Source organism: Mustela erminea, chromosome 9 (genome assembly GCF_009829155.1).
Source record: "Mustela erminea isolate mMusErm1 chromosome 9, mMusErm1.Pri, whole genome shotgun sequence".
Lineage (NCBI taxonomy): Eukaryota > Metazoa > Chordata > Mammalia > Carnivora > Mustelidae > Mustela > Mustela erminea.
The window spans coordinates 66,940,076-66,956,335 of record NC_045622.1 but is presented as its reverse complement, the minus strand read 5'-3'; the positions used below and the strand labels follow the sequence as shown (position 1 = coordinate 66,956,335).

The window sequence follows — 16,260 nt, the reverse complement described above, 5'->3', positions numbered from 1 at the left end:
ACCATCACTCTGGGCAGCTAGGAGCACCAAGGGAATCCATTCCCTTTTCCAAGGACATCATCCATCCGTGACACTTCTCCCTGCCTCCCAACACCCACCCCACAGGACATCATGACTTATCATCCAGGGTGGGTGGTTGGATTTTTGTTTTTCTTTGTTTCCCTTTCCATGATAAAATGGGGGAACAACCCTTCCTGGGGGTGGGGGAGTTTATTTCTGACTGTTGGGAAGAAAGAAAGAAGGAATTGTTGTCACGACAATTAGGAGCTCATCAAAGCTTCATTCTGCTCATCAGCCATCATTGCCCTCCGTCCTGCACCCCCGCATGTTCCTCTAATTCAATGCCCGCCTAATGAATAACTCCTAGGAACAAAAGAGCCTTTCAGGCTGGCGCACGTAATTATTAGAGGAGCCTTGCATAACTGTCACAGACTACTCATGTTTTCAGGCCTGTCTCTAAATTTGGTTATTCACAACCTTTATAGCTCAATATTATTGCCTAACTGTGATCATTTTCTAATTATCCTAATAATACCTATTAAATAATTCCCATTAAATCACTTGAACCAGAGCAGCACAGGCCAGCTCAAATACAACTTAACCTAATAAGCATTGGTCATTCATTAAGCACCAGGGCAATCTTTTAAAGGGGCTGAATAGAATATTAAACTGCAAAGGAATATTATTATTGCACAAATGTTATTACAAGTTGGAGTGTATTAATTTCGATGCCTGGTTTGCACATCTTCCGTTTGGTTTCCTTCGGGGCCGCTCTCCTTGACTCGACTCTTCCAGGCTCCAGCCCCGCGTTGATCTGCATCTGTCACCCGCACAAGGACAATCAAGGGAGGAAAAGGCCCATAAGCTGAACAGGGGAATTAAATTACTAAGGATGTAACGGGAATGAAGGGAATCCATCTTCTGGCTGGGTCGACACACCTGTGAAAACGGAAGCTGGCTTTCTTCAGCTGATAATTCAAAATATCCTTTCTGTACACTTGGGGAAGAGGGAGATTTTCAGAAGCTTGAAAAATCTCGTGTCTAGAATTTAAATTTTAAGCGGTAAAGATTAGCGAGTCAAATTACAGTGCATGTGCGTGCGGATATTTAAGAGTACTTCGTAAAAAAATGGGTATCGGTGGCATTTGTTGAATGTCTGCAACGTGGCAGACACTCTTGAGAGGCATTCTGCCCACCAATGCCCTTAATTCTCAAAATGACCCCGTAATGTGAGGGTTATTAGCTCCATTTCTCACGTATGGAATCTGCAGCCCGAGAGGCGAAGCAATTCTCCCAGGGTCACGCAGCCTAAATGCAATGGGGCAGAATTTGCACACAGGGCTCTTGGCCACCTTTCCCCAGCACACCATCCTGCCTCCCCCGCAAACTGAAATATGCCCCAGCTTTGCTGGCTTATTCTTTCCATGTCTAAGGCTCTCACTGAACCCTGTGGATTCCCAGACACCAGAGCAGAGCCTTCTTGATGGGGAATCTGGCTGTGCAGCCAACAAGGGCAGTTACTTGTACGGAATGTCCCAGCAACAGCTGTAGAGGTAGGCAGGGACCTTCACTCCAGGCAAGAAACAGTTATTATTTTTGTCATGAAGTCTACTCCTGATAGGTGGATTTGGGTAATCTTTGCCAGGAAATGCACAGTGTATTTTAGTAAGAAAAGGAACAGAGGCGCCTGGGTGGCTAAGTGTCTGCCTTCAGCTCGGGTCATGATGTCAGGGTCCTGGGATCGAGTCCCTCATTGGGCTCCCTGCTCAGTGGGGAGTCTGCTTCTCCTTCCGTTCCTCCCTCACTCGTGCTCTCATTCTCTTTCTCAAATAAATAAATAGAATCTTAAAAAAAAAAAAGAAAGAAAGAAAGAAACAAATACTAATCATCTATCCCATGCCAGAGGCTATGCTAGGACTTCCACATAAACCATTTTAGCCAATCCTTACCACAAATCAAAGACATAGGTATGCTGATCACTCCCACCTTACAAACCAGAATCGTGGCTCAGAGGGAGAAAGTCAGACCCCAGCATGTCCCTGCCACTCAGAAACAAGCAAACCATGCAGCTACAGAAGCCCACACCGCGGGGCCCCTCACTTGGTTGAGACCTCACAAGGCTCCGGGAGCAACCCTCCCAATTTTGCCCATGGGACTTTGTACAAATTTCAGGCCTCACAAAATCCAGGTCTGCCCCTATTGGTGCCATCACTCTCAAATAACTGAACTTTTAAGAGAACTGAAATCCCAACCTTCCGCTACGTTGTTGAACAAGTACCATGTTGCTTATGCAATAGCACATGGAGATGTTTTCAGGGTCTAGTTTTTCACATGTGATATCCAAAACACAGAAGGCTAAAGACATCACATTCGAAAACTAAAGAGACAATGCCACTCCACCCCCACTAACTGTAAGCGTCACTCCAATTCACTAGACGTGAATTAGTGCTGGGGCAGTTTCCCAAAATGTAGGCTTCTTTAAGTCATCCCTCACCTCAGAATCCTTGGCAGGCTCCTTGCTCACTGAGGCACTTCATGTCTTTTCCCATCTGGACTTTGCCGGTGCCATTCCCTCTTCCAGAACAATCTCCTCACCTCCTAGTGAAGAGGTGAATTCCTATCCTTCCTGTGGTTTCCATCGCCATGGATCACCCCTTCCAGGTGCTTAGCCAGAGCACCCTTCTCCCCAAGTTCAGTGAGAAAACTCGCGACTATGTTCCCATGTCCCCCTCCCCGAATGCTGTTCCTATCCCTACCCCTGTCCTTCTGTGGTACAGTCTGTTTATTTACATGTCCACATCCTTCAGTGGACCATGGACCTCTCAAAGGCAGAAACTGGGCTGTGCTCATCCTTATAGACCCATTGTCTTCATGTCTCCCACATCGTAGGTCTTCACCAGAGTAATTCTGTTTGGATCCAAGAGTCTGAAGCTATTGGTGGAACACTTACCATTTCTTGTACCAGACAAGACACTAATTGATTTTCTTTATTTTATATAGATATAGATATATAACATCTTCTTTAAACCTTATATCAGTTCTAAAGGAAACCACAAATATCCCCATTTTAGAGGAGAAAATGAAAGTTTGTAAAGGTCTAGGACGCAATTGGCCCAATGGACATGGCTAGAAAAGGAAGAAATGAGGACTTTGAGTCCAAGTCTGGGTTCTGATTCACTTCCAATGTTGTCTGAACACCCCAGTGGTTCTTCTGAATTTCTCATCACCCGTGGATTGCAAAGAACATTCACATAGAGATGAGATGGTCAGGCTGGAAACCCAGGTACAAGGCCCACAGGTTGGTAGGACCCTAGGAATTTCCACTGGGACCGTCAGTTTGATATTGGAAACCAGTGATGCATGTCTGCATTAATGGTTCCATGGGGTGACGGCATGGCTATACCGGCACTATTCTCAGACCATGGACGTGGGCCCACACCCACCTCTCCAGGGCTGCCTACCTGCTTCCCCTCTCAGCGCCTTCTCCAGCCTCACGCCTTGGATCTCTGAAGCCCTCTGGCGCTCCTCGACCTCCTCCAGCTGCCTCTGGATGGCCTGCAAAGCCAGGATTGTGTGTCACACAGGGACTCTGAAGGTGCAGTCACGTGGCGGGGGGGGGGGGGGGTGGGGTGGGGGGGGGCGCTCAGCCTGCTACTTACTTTTTAAGAAAAAGAGGCCCTGTTATTATGATGTCCCTCCTTGGGTAAGGACCTCTGAATTCCCAAATAACGAGATCTTTTTTTTTTTTTAAGATTCTATTTATTTATTTGACAGACAGAGATCCCAAGTAGGCAGAGAGGCAGGCAGAGAGAGAGATGGGGAAGCAGGCTCCCTGGTGAGCAAAGAGCCTGAAGTGGGGCTTGATCCCAGGACCCTGGGATCATGACCTGAGCCGAAGGCAGAGGTTTTAACCCACTGAGCCACCCAGGTGTCCCCCCAAATAACAAGATCTTGACGTCTCCCTTCTATAGTGTGACGACATAAAGCAAGGAGTCTGTCTAAAAGCTCCATCTGCCCCCATGGAGACGTGAGAATGGTCGTCCTTGACCAGGCCAACCACACAGATGTGCCCTTAGGCAGAGGATGCTGGGCTAGATGGGTGGTCCTCATGGCTCCCAGACCCTTCCGCGCCTTTGCCTCTGACAATGGACAAAGCATACGCAGACAGGCAGCAACTACTCAGAGGACGCGGTTCTGGGGGTAAACACGGAGCATGGTCGCATTCCATTCTGCCAAGAAGAGCCAGCAGATACCTCCTGAGAAGCTGGTCTGGAGCAGGAGACCCCAGGCCAACTCCCAGGCTTGGTGCACCTTGCTCGGCGTGTCCAGCTCCCGTCCTCAGCTATAGATGGTCCCTCTTCTTTCACTGTACCAGGGGGCTGACGCCCAGGGGCCTCTTAATGGGCAAGTGTGCAGCGGCTGTTAGTAGCAGATGATGAACACAAGACCCAGTGAGGGACAGCCTCACACCCTCCGTAGACTCACTGTTGGTACCAGTCAAACTTGGGTTTGGGTTTGCATTTACATTCCCAGTTTCCCTACCGGCTAGTTCTCTCTTGTCGGTGTTAGGAAGGAAAATGAGGGGAAAGACTTTCCCATGTACATTCTGTGCCCCATCGGTTTCCTCCAGTTTCAAACAACATGCTGCCAGAAGGCAGATCTCATGGCACAACAGACTTGGCACCTGGCCGAACAGGGACACAGAAGGAGCCGGCAGCTGTCTGGGCAGGTAGAATGTGCTGTCCCTCCTTCACCTCCTGGCAGCCGTCCCACCCCCGCTCCTCCTCAACTGCACATCTTCTCGGTCTCCCCTGGATTCGGAGGACAGTCACCGAAGTACCTCCAACCCCATAAAGACAAGCAAGTGGGGGTCAGGCCTGAGGGGCCCCCTGGCCCTCCTCCTCCCAGCTAAGGGGGTTCACATCCCAGGGTTTAATGTAAAATCTGAAATTGACGGGAATTCTGTATAACTTTCGTGCCCTCTGTCTCTCTTTTAAAGACAATTCTGCTGTTATGAATCCATCTCTTGATGGGATGACATAGAATCACTCTTGGAAGGGAAACACTTAAATGACTTTATGACCGACTATCATGCATTTATGGCTATATGGTGATTACAGACTGAACTGTTTCGTGCCCCTCCCCCCCATTCATATAGTGGAGCCCTAACCCCCCAGTGTGACTGTATTTGGAGACAGGGCTTTTAAGGAAGTAATTAAGGTTACGCAAGATCATTGGGGCGGGCCCCCAATGCCACAGGACTGAAGACCTGATGGGAAGATGAAGTGACATGAGAGACATCTCTCTCTCCAGCTGGGCCCAGAAAGAAGGCAGTGTCTACAGGCCAGGAAGAGAGGCTTCACCAGAGCCCAGTCCTGAAGGCACTTTGATCTTGGGTTTCCAGCCTCCAGAACTATGAGAAACAAATTCCTGTTGTTTAAGCCACATATTCTGTGCTCTCTTGTTACGGCAGCTGAGCAGACTAATAGAGCGGCTGTTCTTTGGAAGCCAAGGATGAAAATCTTGAAGACTAGAAGGGGCTGCTGTGAGCACTAGCAGTTGAGGCTCCCAAAGGCTGTGGTGGTTCTCATCACCACCTGCAGTCCAGAGGGAGCAGGTAAGGAGGGGGAGCGCCAGTCTGCCAAGCCACAGCATGAAGACAGCTCCTCACAAGGCCGTGTTACAATGTTTCAAGGAAAGCTGTTTCAGAAGTTGAGAGGGGACAAGGGGACTTTCTGGGGATTTTCCCTGTCTGTTGGGTGAAAGGGGTGGCTCCCTTGTCAGTCGCTGTGAAGGGTAAAGGATGCTGGGTTAAGAGGCTTCCTTCCTCAATGGAACTACATAGCCAAATAAAGGGGGCAACTGCAGGAAGGAACAGTAAGGAACACTGAGTGAATATGAGAGGTCACTCTAAGTCCTTCTGTCCTAAAACCTCGCTGTTTGTCAGGGCTAAGTCTGCTTATGTTTCCTTTGACTTTCTGTTTCCTTTGCCTGTTTGTGACAGATGAGGGCAGACCCACTGGGGCAGAAATGTTAGTGCTAACAACCAAGACGGGAATCTGTATATTGAACTGCTAGATGCCTGGGTTTGTGACGAACCCTGGAATAGAGAGGGCTCCTAATAGCTGTCAGTTCAGCAGGGACACTGGCAGGAAGTCAGGGGAAAGTTGTATCCTCGCGGAGGACAAGACCAAGTCCACTGCCAATGTGGCAGTCAGGGCTTGGGATGGTTCCCATGGCCCTGTGTTGGCTGTCATTCCAGGCTCACTTTGTACAACACACATTTTCAGATGGAAAGGCAATTGGGAGTGGGCCAGCTCTACACCTGGGCTCCTCAGGCCCCAGGGTCCCACCAGGGACTGAGTCAGGGCCTTTAGGATGCCCACGAATCTGGTCATTCAGAGAAGAGAGGCTGAACTTCCCCCCAACCTATCTCCCTCAGTACAACAGAGACTTCCAAGGGGCTTTCCAAGCCATTTGCCAGGTCCCTGACCCCAGGCTCAATCACCCAAGTCAAGTTTGTTTTCTGACCTGAGCTTTATGAAGTCTTTTCAATTCTTCTTGCTTAACCAATTGTTTTGTTGCCCTCTCCAGCTTCCTCCTTCTTCTGAGCGTCTTCCTTTCCTACAAAAACCAACAGAGAAGAAAAAATGGATGTGAGAGAAATGGGATTAAAATCTGCCAAATAATGACACAGGCTTCTATTTGCTCCAGCCAAGCTACTGCTTAGCTTCTAGAACAATGACATCCAATACAATGTCTGGTGATGATGGAAATTTCTGAATCTGTGCTAAAATATGCAAGCCCCTAGCCACATGTGGCTATTGGACATTTGAAATGAGCTAGCATAAATAAGAAACTGAATTTTAAACTTAATTTCACTTGCATGCATTCAAGGATAAATTTAAATGGCCACATGTGGCTTGTAGATGCTCGATTGGGAAACTGGTGTGTATGTTTGGGGTTGGGAATGGTGTCTATGTAGATACGTAGAAGGGCTTTATAGAGAATTGACTTGGTTCAGTTGAGGAAAGGAATAACACAAAAATTATATTCTACACAGGTGTTACCATAAGGACCAAGAAGAATGAGCCTGAGAGGAAAACACAGACACACTCAAACATAAACACCCACACACACACACACACAAACATGAAAACCATTTAACAACTTTAAACCTCAGGTTAGGTCTACATTGCTTAATTAAATCTGGGAATAGAGGAATATGTCTAAATATTTCTAAGATAAGTGTTTCTTGGCTTAAAGTAGCCATAAGATTGCTCCCTTTCCTACTTTATTTTGCTTGTGCAAATATGTCATTGATGTCACTGGATTTTGTGTATGCCTGTGCTTATAAATCCAGAACACTCAAAATCTATTTGAAATAGAAAATAGAAAGAAATTGAAAACAGAATGTGAAATAGAAAATAGAATAGAATATTGAAAATAGATGTGGATCTTGGTAATATCACTTCCAGGTTTGGAAGACCAGAGAAAGAAGAAATGGTATGGCCAGACCCACATATTGGAAAGCAGAGGAGACACTTCTGGTTGCAAAGAGAGCAGAAAATACTGGTGGAGCACTGGGCCCTGGTGCCTTGCAAAGCTGACATCAAATCTCAGCCAAGTTGTGTGAGTTTCAGCCTGCCACACAACTTTCTGAACTTCAGAGCAATGAAAATGATTGAATGCCTATCTTGTAGGGATGTTGTAAGAATCAGCAGGGAGCCTGTTTCCTCCTCTCTCTCTGCCTGCCTCTCCGTCTGCTTGTGATCTCTCTCTGTCAAATAAATAAATAAAATCTTTAAAAAAAAAAAAAAAAAAGAATTAACTGAGAGAATGTGGGTCATTCCCTTCATAGAATACTTGAAAAGGATAGGGGATAAATACGTAAATATCATGATTTTTATTAGTTTTCATCATGATTATTATTAGTGGCATGATTATTAGATCATCGTATTATAAATTAGCATGATTATAATGTCCTAAAATCAATTATTTTTCATATACGTGTGCATATATATGATATATACCCACATACATATATATATAGATACACATATCTATATATATTGCTCTCCTATGTATACAAAGTAAATGTTAAATTTAGGCTAGTTTTACTATCAGTTTGTCTTCTTGGAGCATACTCATCCACTTTCTACATATTAGATATGTAAAATTATATTAATATTAGATAATAATTAGATAATATTAGATAACATATTAGATAAAGATTAGAGCATGCTAGAGATTTCTTTTTAATGTTGGCAGAAATAGATATGAAATTAAAATTTTGTTACGGCTAGCCTGGTGCCTGGGCATTCAGTATCTGTGATTGAACTGGATGTTTGCCCATTAAAGGGAGTATAAACCCACAAGGGCAGAATGAACCTAACAGGCGTATTCCAGATACTGCCCAGAGGAATCCAGGTCCACGACAGAGATCAGAGATTATGCCTGAAAAGCACATTCGGGCTGCAGGGCCCCGCAGATCCTGGTCATTTAGTCACCCATTCCGTGGATATGGTTGGGGAGACTATCATGTTCCTCAGCAATCAGCCAACTCTGAGGCCTCAGAGTATCTACAGATCGTCAGTGAAAAGGTTTATCTTGATGAAATTTCATTTTTCTAGAATTTTCCTTAGTATCTAGAATCCCAAAGACCTTTTTCATCCTTGAAAGGAAATTCTAGCTCTCAGAACTGAAACTTATTCCATATCATATCATCTTCATTTCTAGGAGCTAACTTCTAGATTGACTGTCAAACACCCTGAACAGAGGATCTGGGACATTTGGGGGGGCAGGAATGGAACCCCACCATTAGACAGCCAGGAGCTTTCTGGAAAGGTTAAGGCAGAGGGGCATGGTGGAAACCCTGGTGGTTGTTGCCCAAAGACTGCCTAACTCCATCACAAATATCTCTTGAGCTTCCATTATATTAATTTATATAATAAATCCCAGCACGTCGTGAGTGCTACATGGAAGATATTACACAGATTATTTCACATGTATTAGCTCATATATCCCTCAACTTATATTAATAATATAAGGCAATCAAATCTTGGACCAAAATAACTTGCCCAAGATGGCACAATTAGTCATTGGCCAGGAGTTAAGCCCAGGTAGCCTGAAAACGGCAACCACATTTTCAGCTGGTCTACACGGCCTTTCCTAGGCCAAATACTGTGCAGGCACATCAAGGACCCCTGCCTTATAGAAATGTCAAGGTTTCCTCCTAAATTAAGACCATTTAATATAATTTCAAGGGGGGTGACTTGACAGCATCACACCATGTTAATACTTCAAGCAGCAGAACTGCCAAACATTTCCTGCTCTATCAAGAGTTAGCAAACCAGAACGTAGAGGAGGAAAGAAAGCCACTATTGCCTTTTATTAAGAGATGTTGACATAGAAAAGAAGGACGATTTGTTCACAAATGCTCATCTAGTCTTATGATGAGCTGGGCACGGTCCTCACATCCTCACGAGTGGCAATGACAGCAGAGAGAGGCAAGGAGAGAGGCTCGGGGCGACAAAGGAAGAGACAAAGGACAGAGAAAGGGAGAGATCTGGCAGGACCCAGGACGAGTGCCTGCTCCAGTTTCCCAGGTCCAGGCCTGGCTTTGGGAGTGGAGAGGGTGGGGAGGACCAAAGCGAAGGGAAGGGGTGGAGTGTTCACATCCTGTCTCCAGTTTCCTGCGCAAAGGTTCATTTGAGCTGATGTGAGCTCTGTGCCAAGGGGCTGGGGACACACCTGTAAAGAGAGGAGAAAACCCCTGTTCCTTCAGGGTGGGCCCTTGGGAAGTAGTAAAGAAATAACTTTTGGCCAGCTTCCCTTCCTGTAAGAGTGGTCAGACACCAGGTGAAGCAGGCAAGCTTTTCCCCGCTGCAAGTTTAAGTGCTGACAGGCTCTGTTCTGGGCCAGCAGGAGGACAAGGAGCTACTTGCAAGGCTTGCCCTAGATCTCACAGTCTTGCTATTTGATGTGTTTGGGCTATTCCATTCTCTTCTTCTCGAGTGTTGGAATGGCTGTTAGCATGACTGATGAATGCGTGTATTCATTTGAATACCGACTTAACTCAAGGTCACTGAAAGGGATGAGAGGGACAGGAAAGAAACCCCAGGAAATCAACATAACACACCAAATTCATTTGTGTTGAGTACTGAACTAATCAGAGGTGTCCATGGTTAAAAATGAAAAATGCATATATATTCTTTTTCATTTGCATTCCCTTCCTCCTCCCTCCCTTTTACCCTGTCTCTCCCTCTCCCCCACCACACACACAGACACACGTGCGTGCACACACACACACACACACACACACAGTCTCTCTCTCTCTCTCACTCTCTCTCATGCCATGTCCCAGCCCCCTCCTGACTTGCTCTAAGCTGGGCCGTGGGGAGCTGGAACCCCTGAGTGACTTGAGATGACGCCAGAAGTTCCTAATGCCAGATATGGAAAAGTTGAGTCTAAGTAAATAAATTTGGTTCTCTCCCCTTCTCCTCAGATCCTCACTGCTCCAAAAAATAAACACTGTTAGCACAGTGAACTGCTCCTCTGTTCTCCTGGGAAGCATTTTAGGTCCAACCATTCATCCCTCAGTCCCAGTGAAAATGCCCTGGCCCCAGTGGACCAAGAAAACAACAGTGAGGGTTGGTCATGGGATGTGTCTTCATGTCTGTGACACACAGATGCCTTTAAAGACATATAACAATGTTTGTGTTTTTAAAATCTGTGGGTATGGAAGTTGCTTAAAGTGTTTTCCAGAAATACGGTCATGAAGCTAAGAGGACAGCCATCTCCCTAGCCAGCACGCAGCTAGACCCTTCCTTTCCACAGCGGGGACTCTTGGAGTACCCACGTCTGGATGCAACTGCATGGTTCATTTCATAGTTCTGATTAGAATAAACATAACATTTTCCATGCAATCTGCCTCTAGTGCTTCTTAAATGAAGCTGTGTTTCCCCCCGGGAAATATGCATCTGCTTGTTGTAATTTTTTTCGATGGTTTGCTTGTTGGACCACATATTAAACCCACTTTAAGAGCTGCAGTCACCAAATGATTTTAAGTAAATATGTCTGGTTTGTTGTTGTTGTTGTTGTTTTTTCTTTCTGCCGGTTGAAGTTTTTGAGAAAGGCAAGCTTCTAAAAGTTAAAAAAAAAAAAAAAAAATCATTCTTGGTGTTCCAGGTAAAAAGCGGTTGTTGTCACATGCAATGAAACGTGATCCTAATGAAACCACTGCAGCTGGAGTCCACCGCGGGTCTGAAACCTGGAGGGTAAATGGCCCCCACAAGCCAAGACCTTCTTTGGTTGGCCAGGTGTTGTTACCTTTGACCGCAAGGAAGGCTGGGGATGAAATCCTTCATCTGCCGAGGAGGAGTTGCTGGAGGAAGTAGAAGAGGCAGCCCCTGTCACCTGCCCTCGGCTAGGTATGTGTTTGGAACCTGAAATGGGAAGAGAAGAGCTCACTGAAATCCCAACTTCTTTTCCTACCGTGTGGCCCAAAGCTCCTTCTCCCTCTGCCTTCTTACCATCATTCCCTTCCTCCCTGCTCTTCCCTCACTGCACCTGCCGTGAGCAGGAGGAGGCAGTACCTGAGGGCAACTGAAAATTTGGCCCTCCATGCTAATTACATTTCTGGGTCCCTGCCAAGAGCTTTGCAGCTCTCCTTTCATATTAAAAAAAAAAAAAAAAGGTATTATGCAGAAATCAATTAATTCCTTAAACACCATTTATATGGTGTGTTGCTTAGAACACATTCGGCGATGAAATCTATTATTAAAACGCTTGTCTGAAGTTAGCTGAGTTACCTAAATGCTCGGGTAAGGTTCGTTCTGCAGAGTAATTGAATGCAAAAAAGTCCGAGCCAGCTCTTAAACAAATCGCCCTTCTGTGGCTCACAGCATCTGGCACCCATTTTTACTACATGACATCTGCTCAGTGTAAAAGAGCTGGCGTCAGAATGTCTGGTCATAGAAAAAAAAAATCCCAAATGTAATCAGAAGCAAAAGGACGCTAAGCCTGAGGTTTTATCACATAGTCTCATGCAACATAAATATTTCATTAATTATGGCTAAACAAATGCCACTTTTATTTTCCCAACTTGCAGATATTATCACATCATCGAAGTGATGATTCAAATGCCAGGAAAGGCAGTTGAAGATAGGGAGGGCTCGACAATGCAGGACCCAGGGGAGAGCTGGAGTCCAGGAGCTCGGCCAACCTCAGAACAAGAGGTAGATGGTTAGAGGCGGCAAAGGGCCCGTGTTCGCTAGAATCTCTTTGTGATCTGGCTGGAGACCGTGTGTGGTAAAGTCCTCCAGGTGCCACAGGAGGCTTTTATTCTTTTCAGCAAGGACATCTGTCCCTGGACATCCTCCTGATGCGGAGTTAATGAATGATGTTTCGATGAACCTGCGCTGGATACTGACTGTCATAATGCGTGAGGAAGCCACGAAAGGAAATGTACAAATCTTCACTCTGCCGTGACAGCTTATATCCGAATAGAAATACGTGCTGGGTGGAGAGGGAGAAGGAGAAGCAATTCCATGTGACTCACATTCTCTCCAGTCTGCCTTTTCCTCCCCATAATTTTCAACTATTTACCCCAGTGGGAGAGGCCAAGTTTTAAAAAAGAAGGGTAATTTTAACCTCTGGGAGCACATTTACATATGCTGTTATTCAAAGCAAAATAATGCAAAACATCTATATACAAGCACAGCCTCCCCAGGGAAGGAGTTAACTGTTTTCCACTACAATTTGCCAGATGGGGAAGCTCAGGTGAAGAGAGCATCAGAGGGCAGCATAGTAGTGGAAGGGGCACCACTGAAGGTGAGCTCAGATTGTCCTCCAACTCCAGCTACTGGGTTACTATGGAGTAATGTAGTCACAGAGTGTTCACTTCTTAGTGTGTGAGCTTGAGGAGCTAACTTCAATTTCCTGAGTTTTTGGAGCTCACAACTTCTGACTTGCAGTACTATAGTAAAAGAATAAAGGTGATCGATGGAAAGAGCCTAACACAGTGCCTGGTTCATTGAAGATAGGTAAATAAATCTTGTCATCGTCAACAGTAGCAGCAGCAACTGCCTCATTGTTCCCATTGACCCAAATCAACAATACTGTAATATTAGCAACACTGCCTAATTAGCCTCCATTGTACAGAGAAGTGTAGTGACCTAAAGTAGAAACTTCCAAAAATGAATATAATAGTCCCACTGAATCTTATTTTGAAATCGAGAAGAAAATATTTCCAAATATACTGCATTTCTTAAACTTCTGGCCAACATTATATATAGTTACCTCTGAATCTCTCCCCCGTTTACTCTTTTCCATCACAGAACCATCGATTCCAGAAATTTACTTTTCAGTTGCAAAATTAAAAAAAACTTGGCAGCATTGTTTCACTCTGGCTATGATGGAGTGACTGATTCTGGGATTGATCTCCCACCACAAAGCACCAGAAATCAGGACAAAATATACCATGCATCTGTTCCCAGACATTAGACAACAGGCAGTGCAGAACTGTGATAAAGGTAAGAAGAGAACCAAATGAAGTCCTACAATCACACTAGCTTCCTCTCTCAGGTTCACTGAGTTGAAAAGACAGAGGTCAGGGTTTGGGTGAGTGGAGGCAGCTGGAATGTTGGGGGAGGGGGTAGAGGAGAGAGCTATGCAGAAAAAGCACAGGAATAAGCACAGAAGTCCCCTTGAGTCTATTGCTTAATAGTAAACTTTAGATGCATAGAGTGTAACTAGATGACACTAGGCCTGTTACTGTTGGGAAGTTATAGGCTAAATAACCTCTAAAGCTTTTTAGAGGATTGAGAAATCCTCAAGTTCCACTCAGCTAGGGTAGAACAAACTTTGCGGGCATTAGAATAGAGGCCACAGAAGAGTCATACTTTACTAATAAGGATAAATTAGCCCTAGGGTAAAGGTTATTATAAACTGCCCCAAATAAGTTTAAAAACAATCTTGAAAGAAACAAATTGATCTTCAAATTACCCTACTGTCTGACAAACATTTTTACTGTTTATATAACATTCTTTAAATGAAGAAACAAAGTCTAGACACCCTACAATGTAATCGTCATCAAACCTAGCAGCGAGAAAGCAACTACTAGATATGTAAAACAACAGGACAATGAACTCATCATCAAGAGAAAAATCAGTTAATAAAAGCAGACTCAGAGATAATGAAATTAGCAGACAAGGATTTGAAAATAACTATTATAAATATGCTCAAAAATGTAAAAAGACAGTATGAACAGAATAAGCAGGTAAAAAATGCAGAAAAAGAACTAAATGGAACATAAAAATATGAAAAATACAAAATCTGAAATGAAAATTTCACTGGGTCAGCTTAATAGTAGATTAAACATTAGAGAGAAAAATAGGCCGTGAAATTAAATAACAGCAATAGAGATAATCCAAAATGAAACATAGAGGGGGAAAAAGACTGAAAAACTGAACAGAACTTCAGTGATCTGTGGGATAACATGAGGTGGTCTAAAATACATAAGATTGGAGTGCCAGAAGGATAGCAGGAGATAGAAAAAGTCATTGATGTAATATTGTTGAAAATCACACAAATTTAATGAAAATTGTAAATTCACAGTTCCAAGAAGCTCAATAAACCACAAACAGGGTAAACATAAGGAAAATCATAGCAAGTCTCATGATAATAAACCAGACAGAGAAATAAAATCTTAAAACCAGACAAAGAAAAATAATATATTACATACAGAGAAACAAAGATAAGAATGTGCATGGACATCTCATCAGAACCTAAATAAGCCAAGGGATAATGAAACATCATTAAAATGCTAAAAGGAAAGTCTGTCAGATTATAATTCTATGTCCAGTGAATAATTCATTTAAAATGAGGGGAAAAAATTAAGCCTTTAGGATAATTTGTTGTTAGCAGACATACATAAGAAAAATGTCAAAAGAAGTTCTAAAGCAGAAGGAATATAACACATGGAATGAAGAGCTCTAGAAAGAGTAAATATAAAATAATTTCCCTTTCGGTTTTTAACTTCTTTAAAAGATAATCAACTATTTAATGTAGGATAGTGTGAAATAATAAGAAATATATAATTTGTTCTCTGTCCCTCATTCCCACCAATATTTGGTCTTTGATTCCAGTTCCTGACACAGAGCTCCTAAAATGCTTATCATTCTGAGTGAAGAGTTCCCAAGTCCCCTGACTGCCAACAAGCTGAGAACAACCAGAGAAAATACATCCTTTTCTGGAGCACATTGAATATTTACTAAATTGGTGCTATGCCACACCATAAGGAAACAACTGGAGTCATACATAGTATGTCTTCTGACAATAGTGAGATTAAGCTGAAAATCAACAATATAAAATATAACTAAAAAATCTGAAAATTGTTAGAAATTATGTAATACTTTTCTGAAAACCAATAAAAGTAAATTGAAGCAGATGGGATAAGAATATGTCATAACAACATAACTAGAATGTAGCCGAAGTAGTGACTTGAGGGAAATTTAGAGCTTTCAGTGTAGACACTGTGCAAAAGAAAAGTTTAGAATCAATGTCATAAGATCTATTTCAAAAAGCTAGAAAAAGAACCAGCAATGAACCTAAGAATCTAAAAGGAAGAAAATAATCAAGATGGAACAGATTATGAGAAATGATAAAAACAAAACAGAAATAAAATGGAAAATTAACAAAGCAAAAATAAGATTCTTCAAAATATATAACATTGATGACTTCTAAAAAGAATGATTAAGAAAAAAGAGAAAGAAAACACAAATCACCAATATTGAGGATGAAAAGTATTCAGGACTCTATTATACAAACTATCTAAATTTGAAAATTTGGATAAAATGGACAAATTCATTGAAAAACATGACTTACCAGAACTGACATAAGAAGAAATAGAAAATCTGAATACTTACGTATCTATTAAAGAAACCAAGTCCATAATTAAAAACCATCCTACAAAGAAAATACAAGGCTAGATGACTTCGTTTGTGTTCAAATGTTTAAAAACCAAATAACACCAGTGTTAAAACAAATAAACATACAAACCTCTTCCAGAGAATAGGAAAAGATGGAACACATCTTAACTTGTGTTACAAGGCTAGCTTAAGTTTGAATCCAAAACCTGACACAGATATTGCAAGAAGGAAAATTTCAGACCAGTAACTCTCATAAACATAGCTGCGGAACTACTAAAAACAACTAGCAAATCCAACATAGTGACAAATAAAAAGATGATACACGATG

At 43.2% G+C, this 16,260-nt stretch overlaps 1 protein-coding gene across 4 annotated transcripts in view; it reads right to left on the bottom strand.

Annotated features, from left to right (window-relative positions):
• Positions 1–16,260, bottom strand: part of LOC116600015 (F-actin-monooxygenase MICAL2) — a 212,235-nt gene that overhangs the window by 21,342 nt on the left and 174,633 nt on the right. For all 4 annotated transcript variants that reach the window (XM_032359953.1, XM_032359954.1, XM_032359952.1 and 1 more), the window contains 3 exons: positions 11,332–11,447; positions 6,532–6,624; positions 3,462–3,555 (listed from right to left, as the gene is read on the bottom strand). In XM_032359953.1, the coding sequence (XP_032215844.1) occupies positions 3,462–3,555; positions 6,532–6,624; positions 11,332–11,447 (303 nt within the window). The remainder of the gene's footprint in view (positions 1–3,461; positions 3,556–6,531; positions 6,625–11,331; positions 11,448–16,260) is intronic.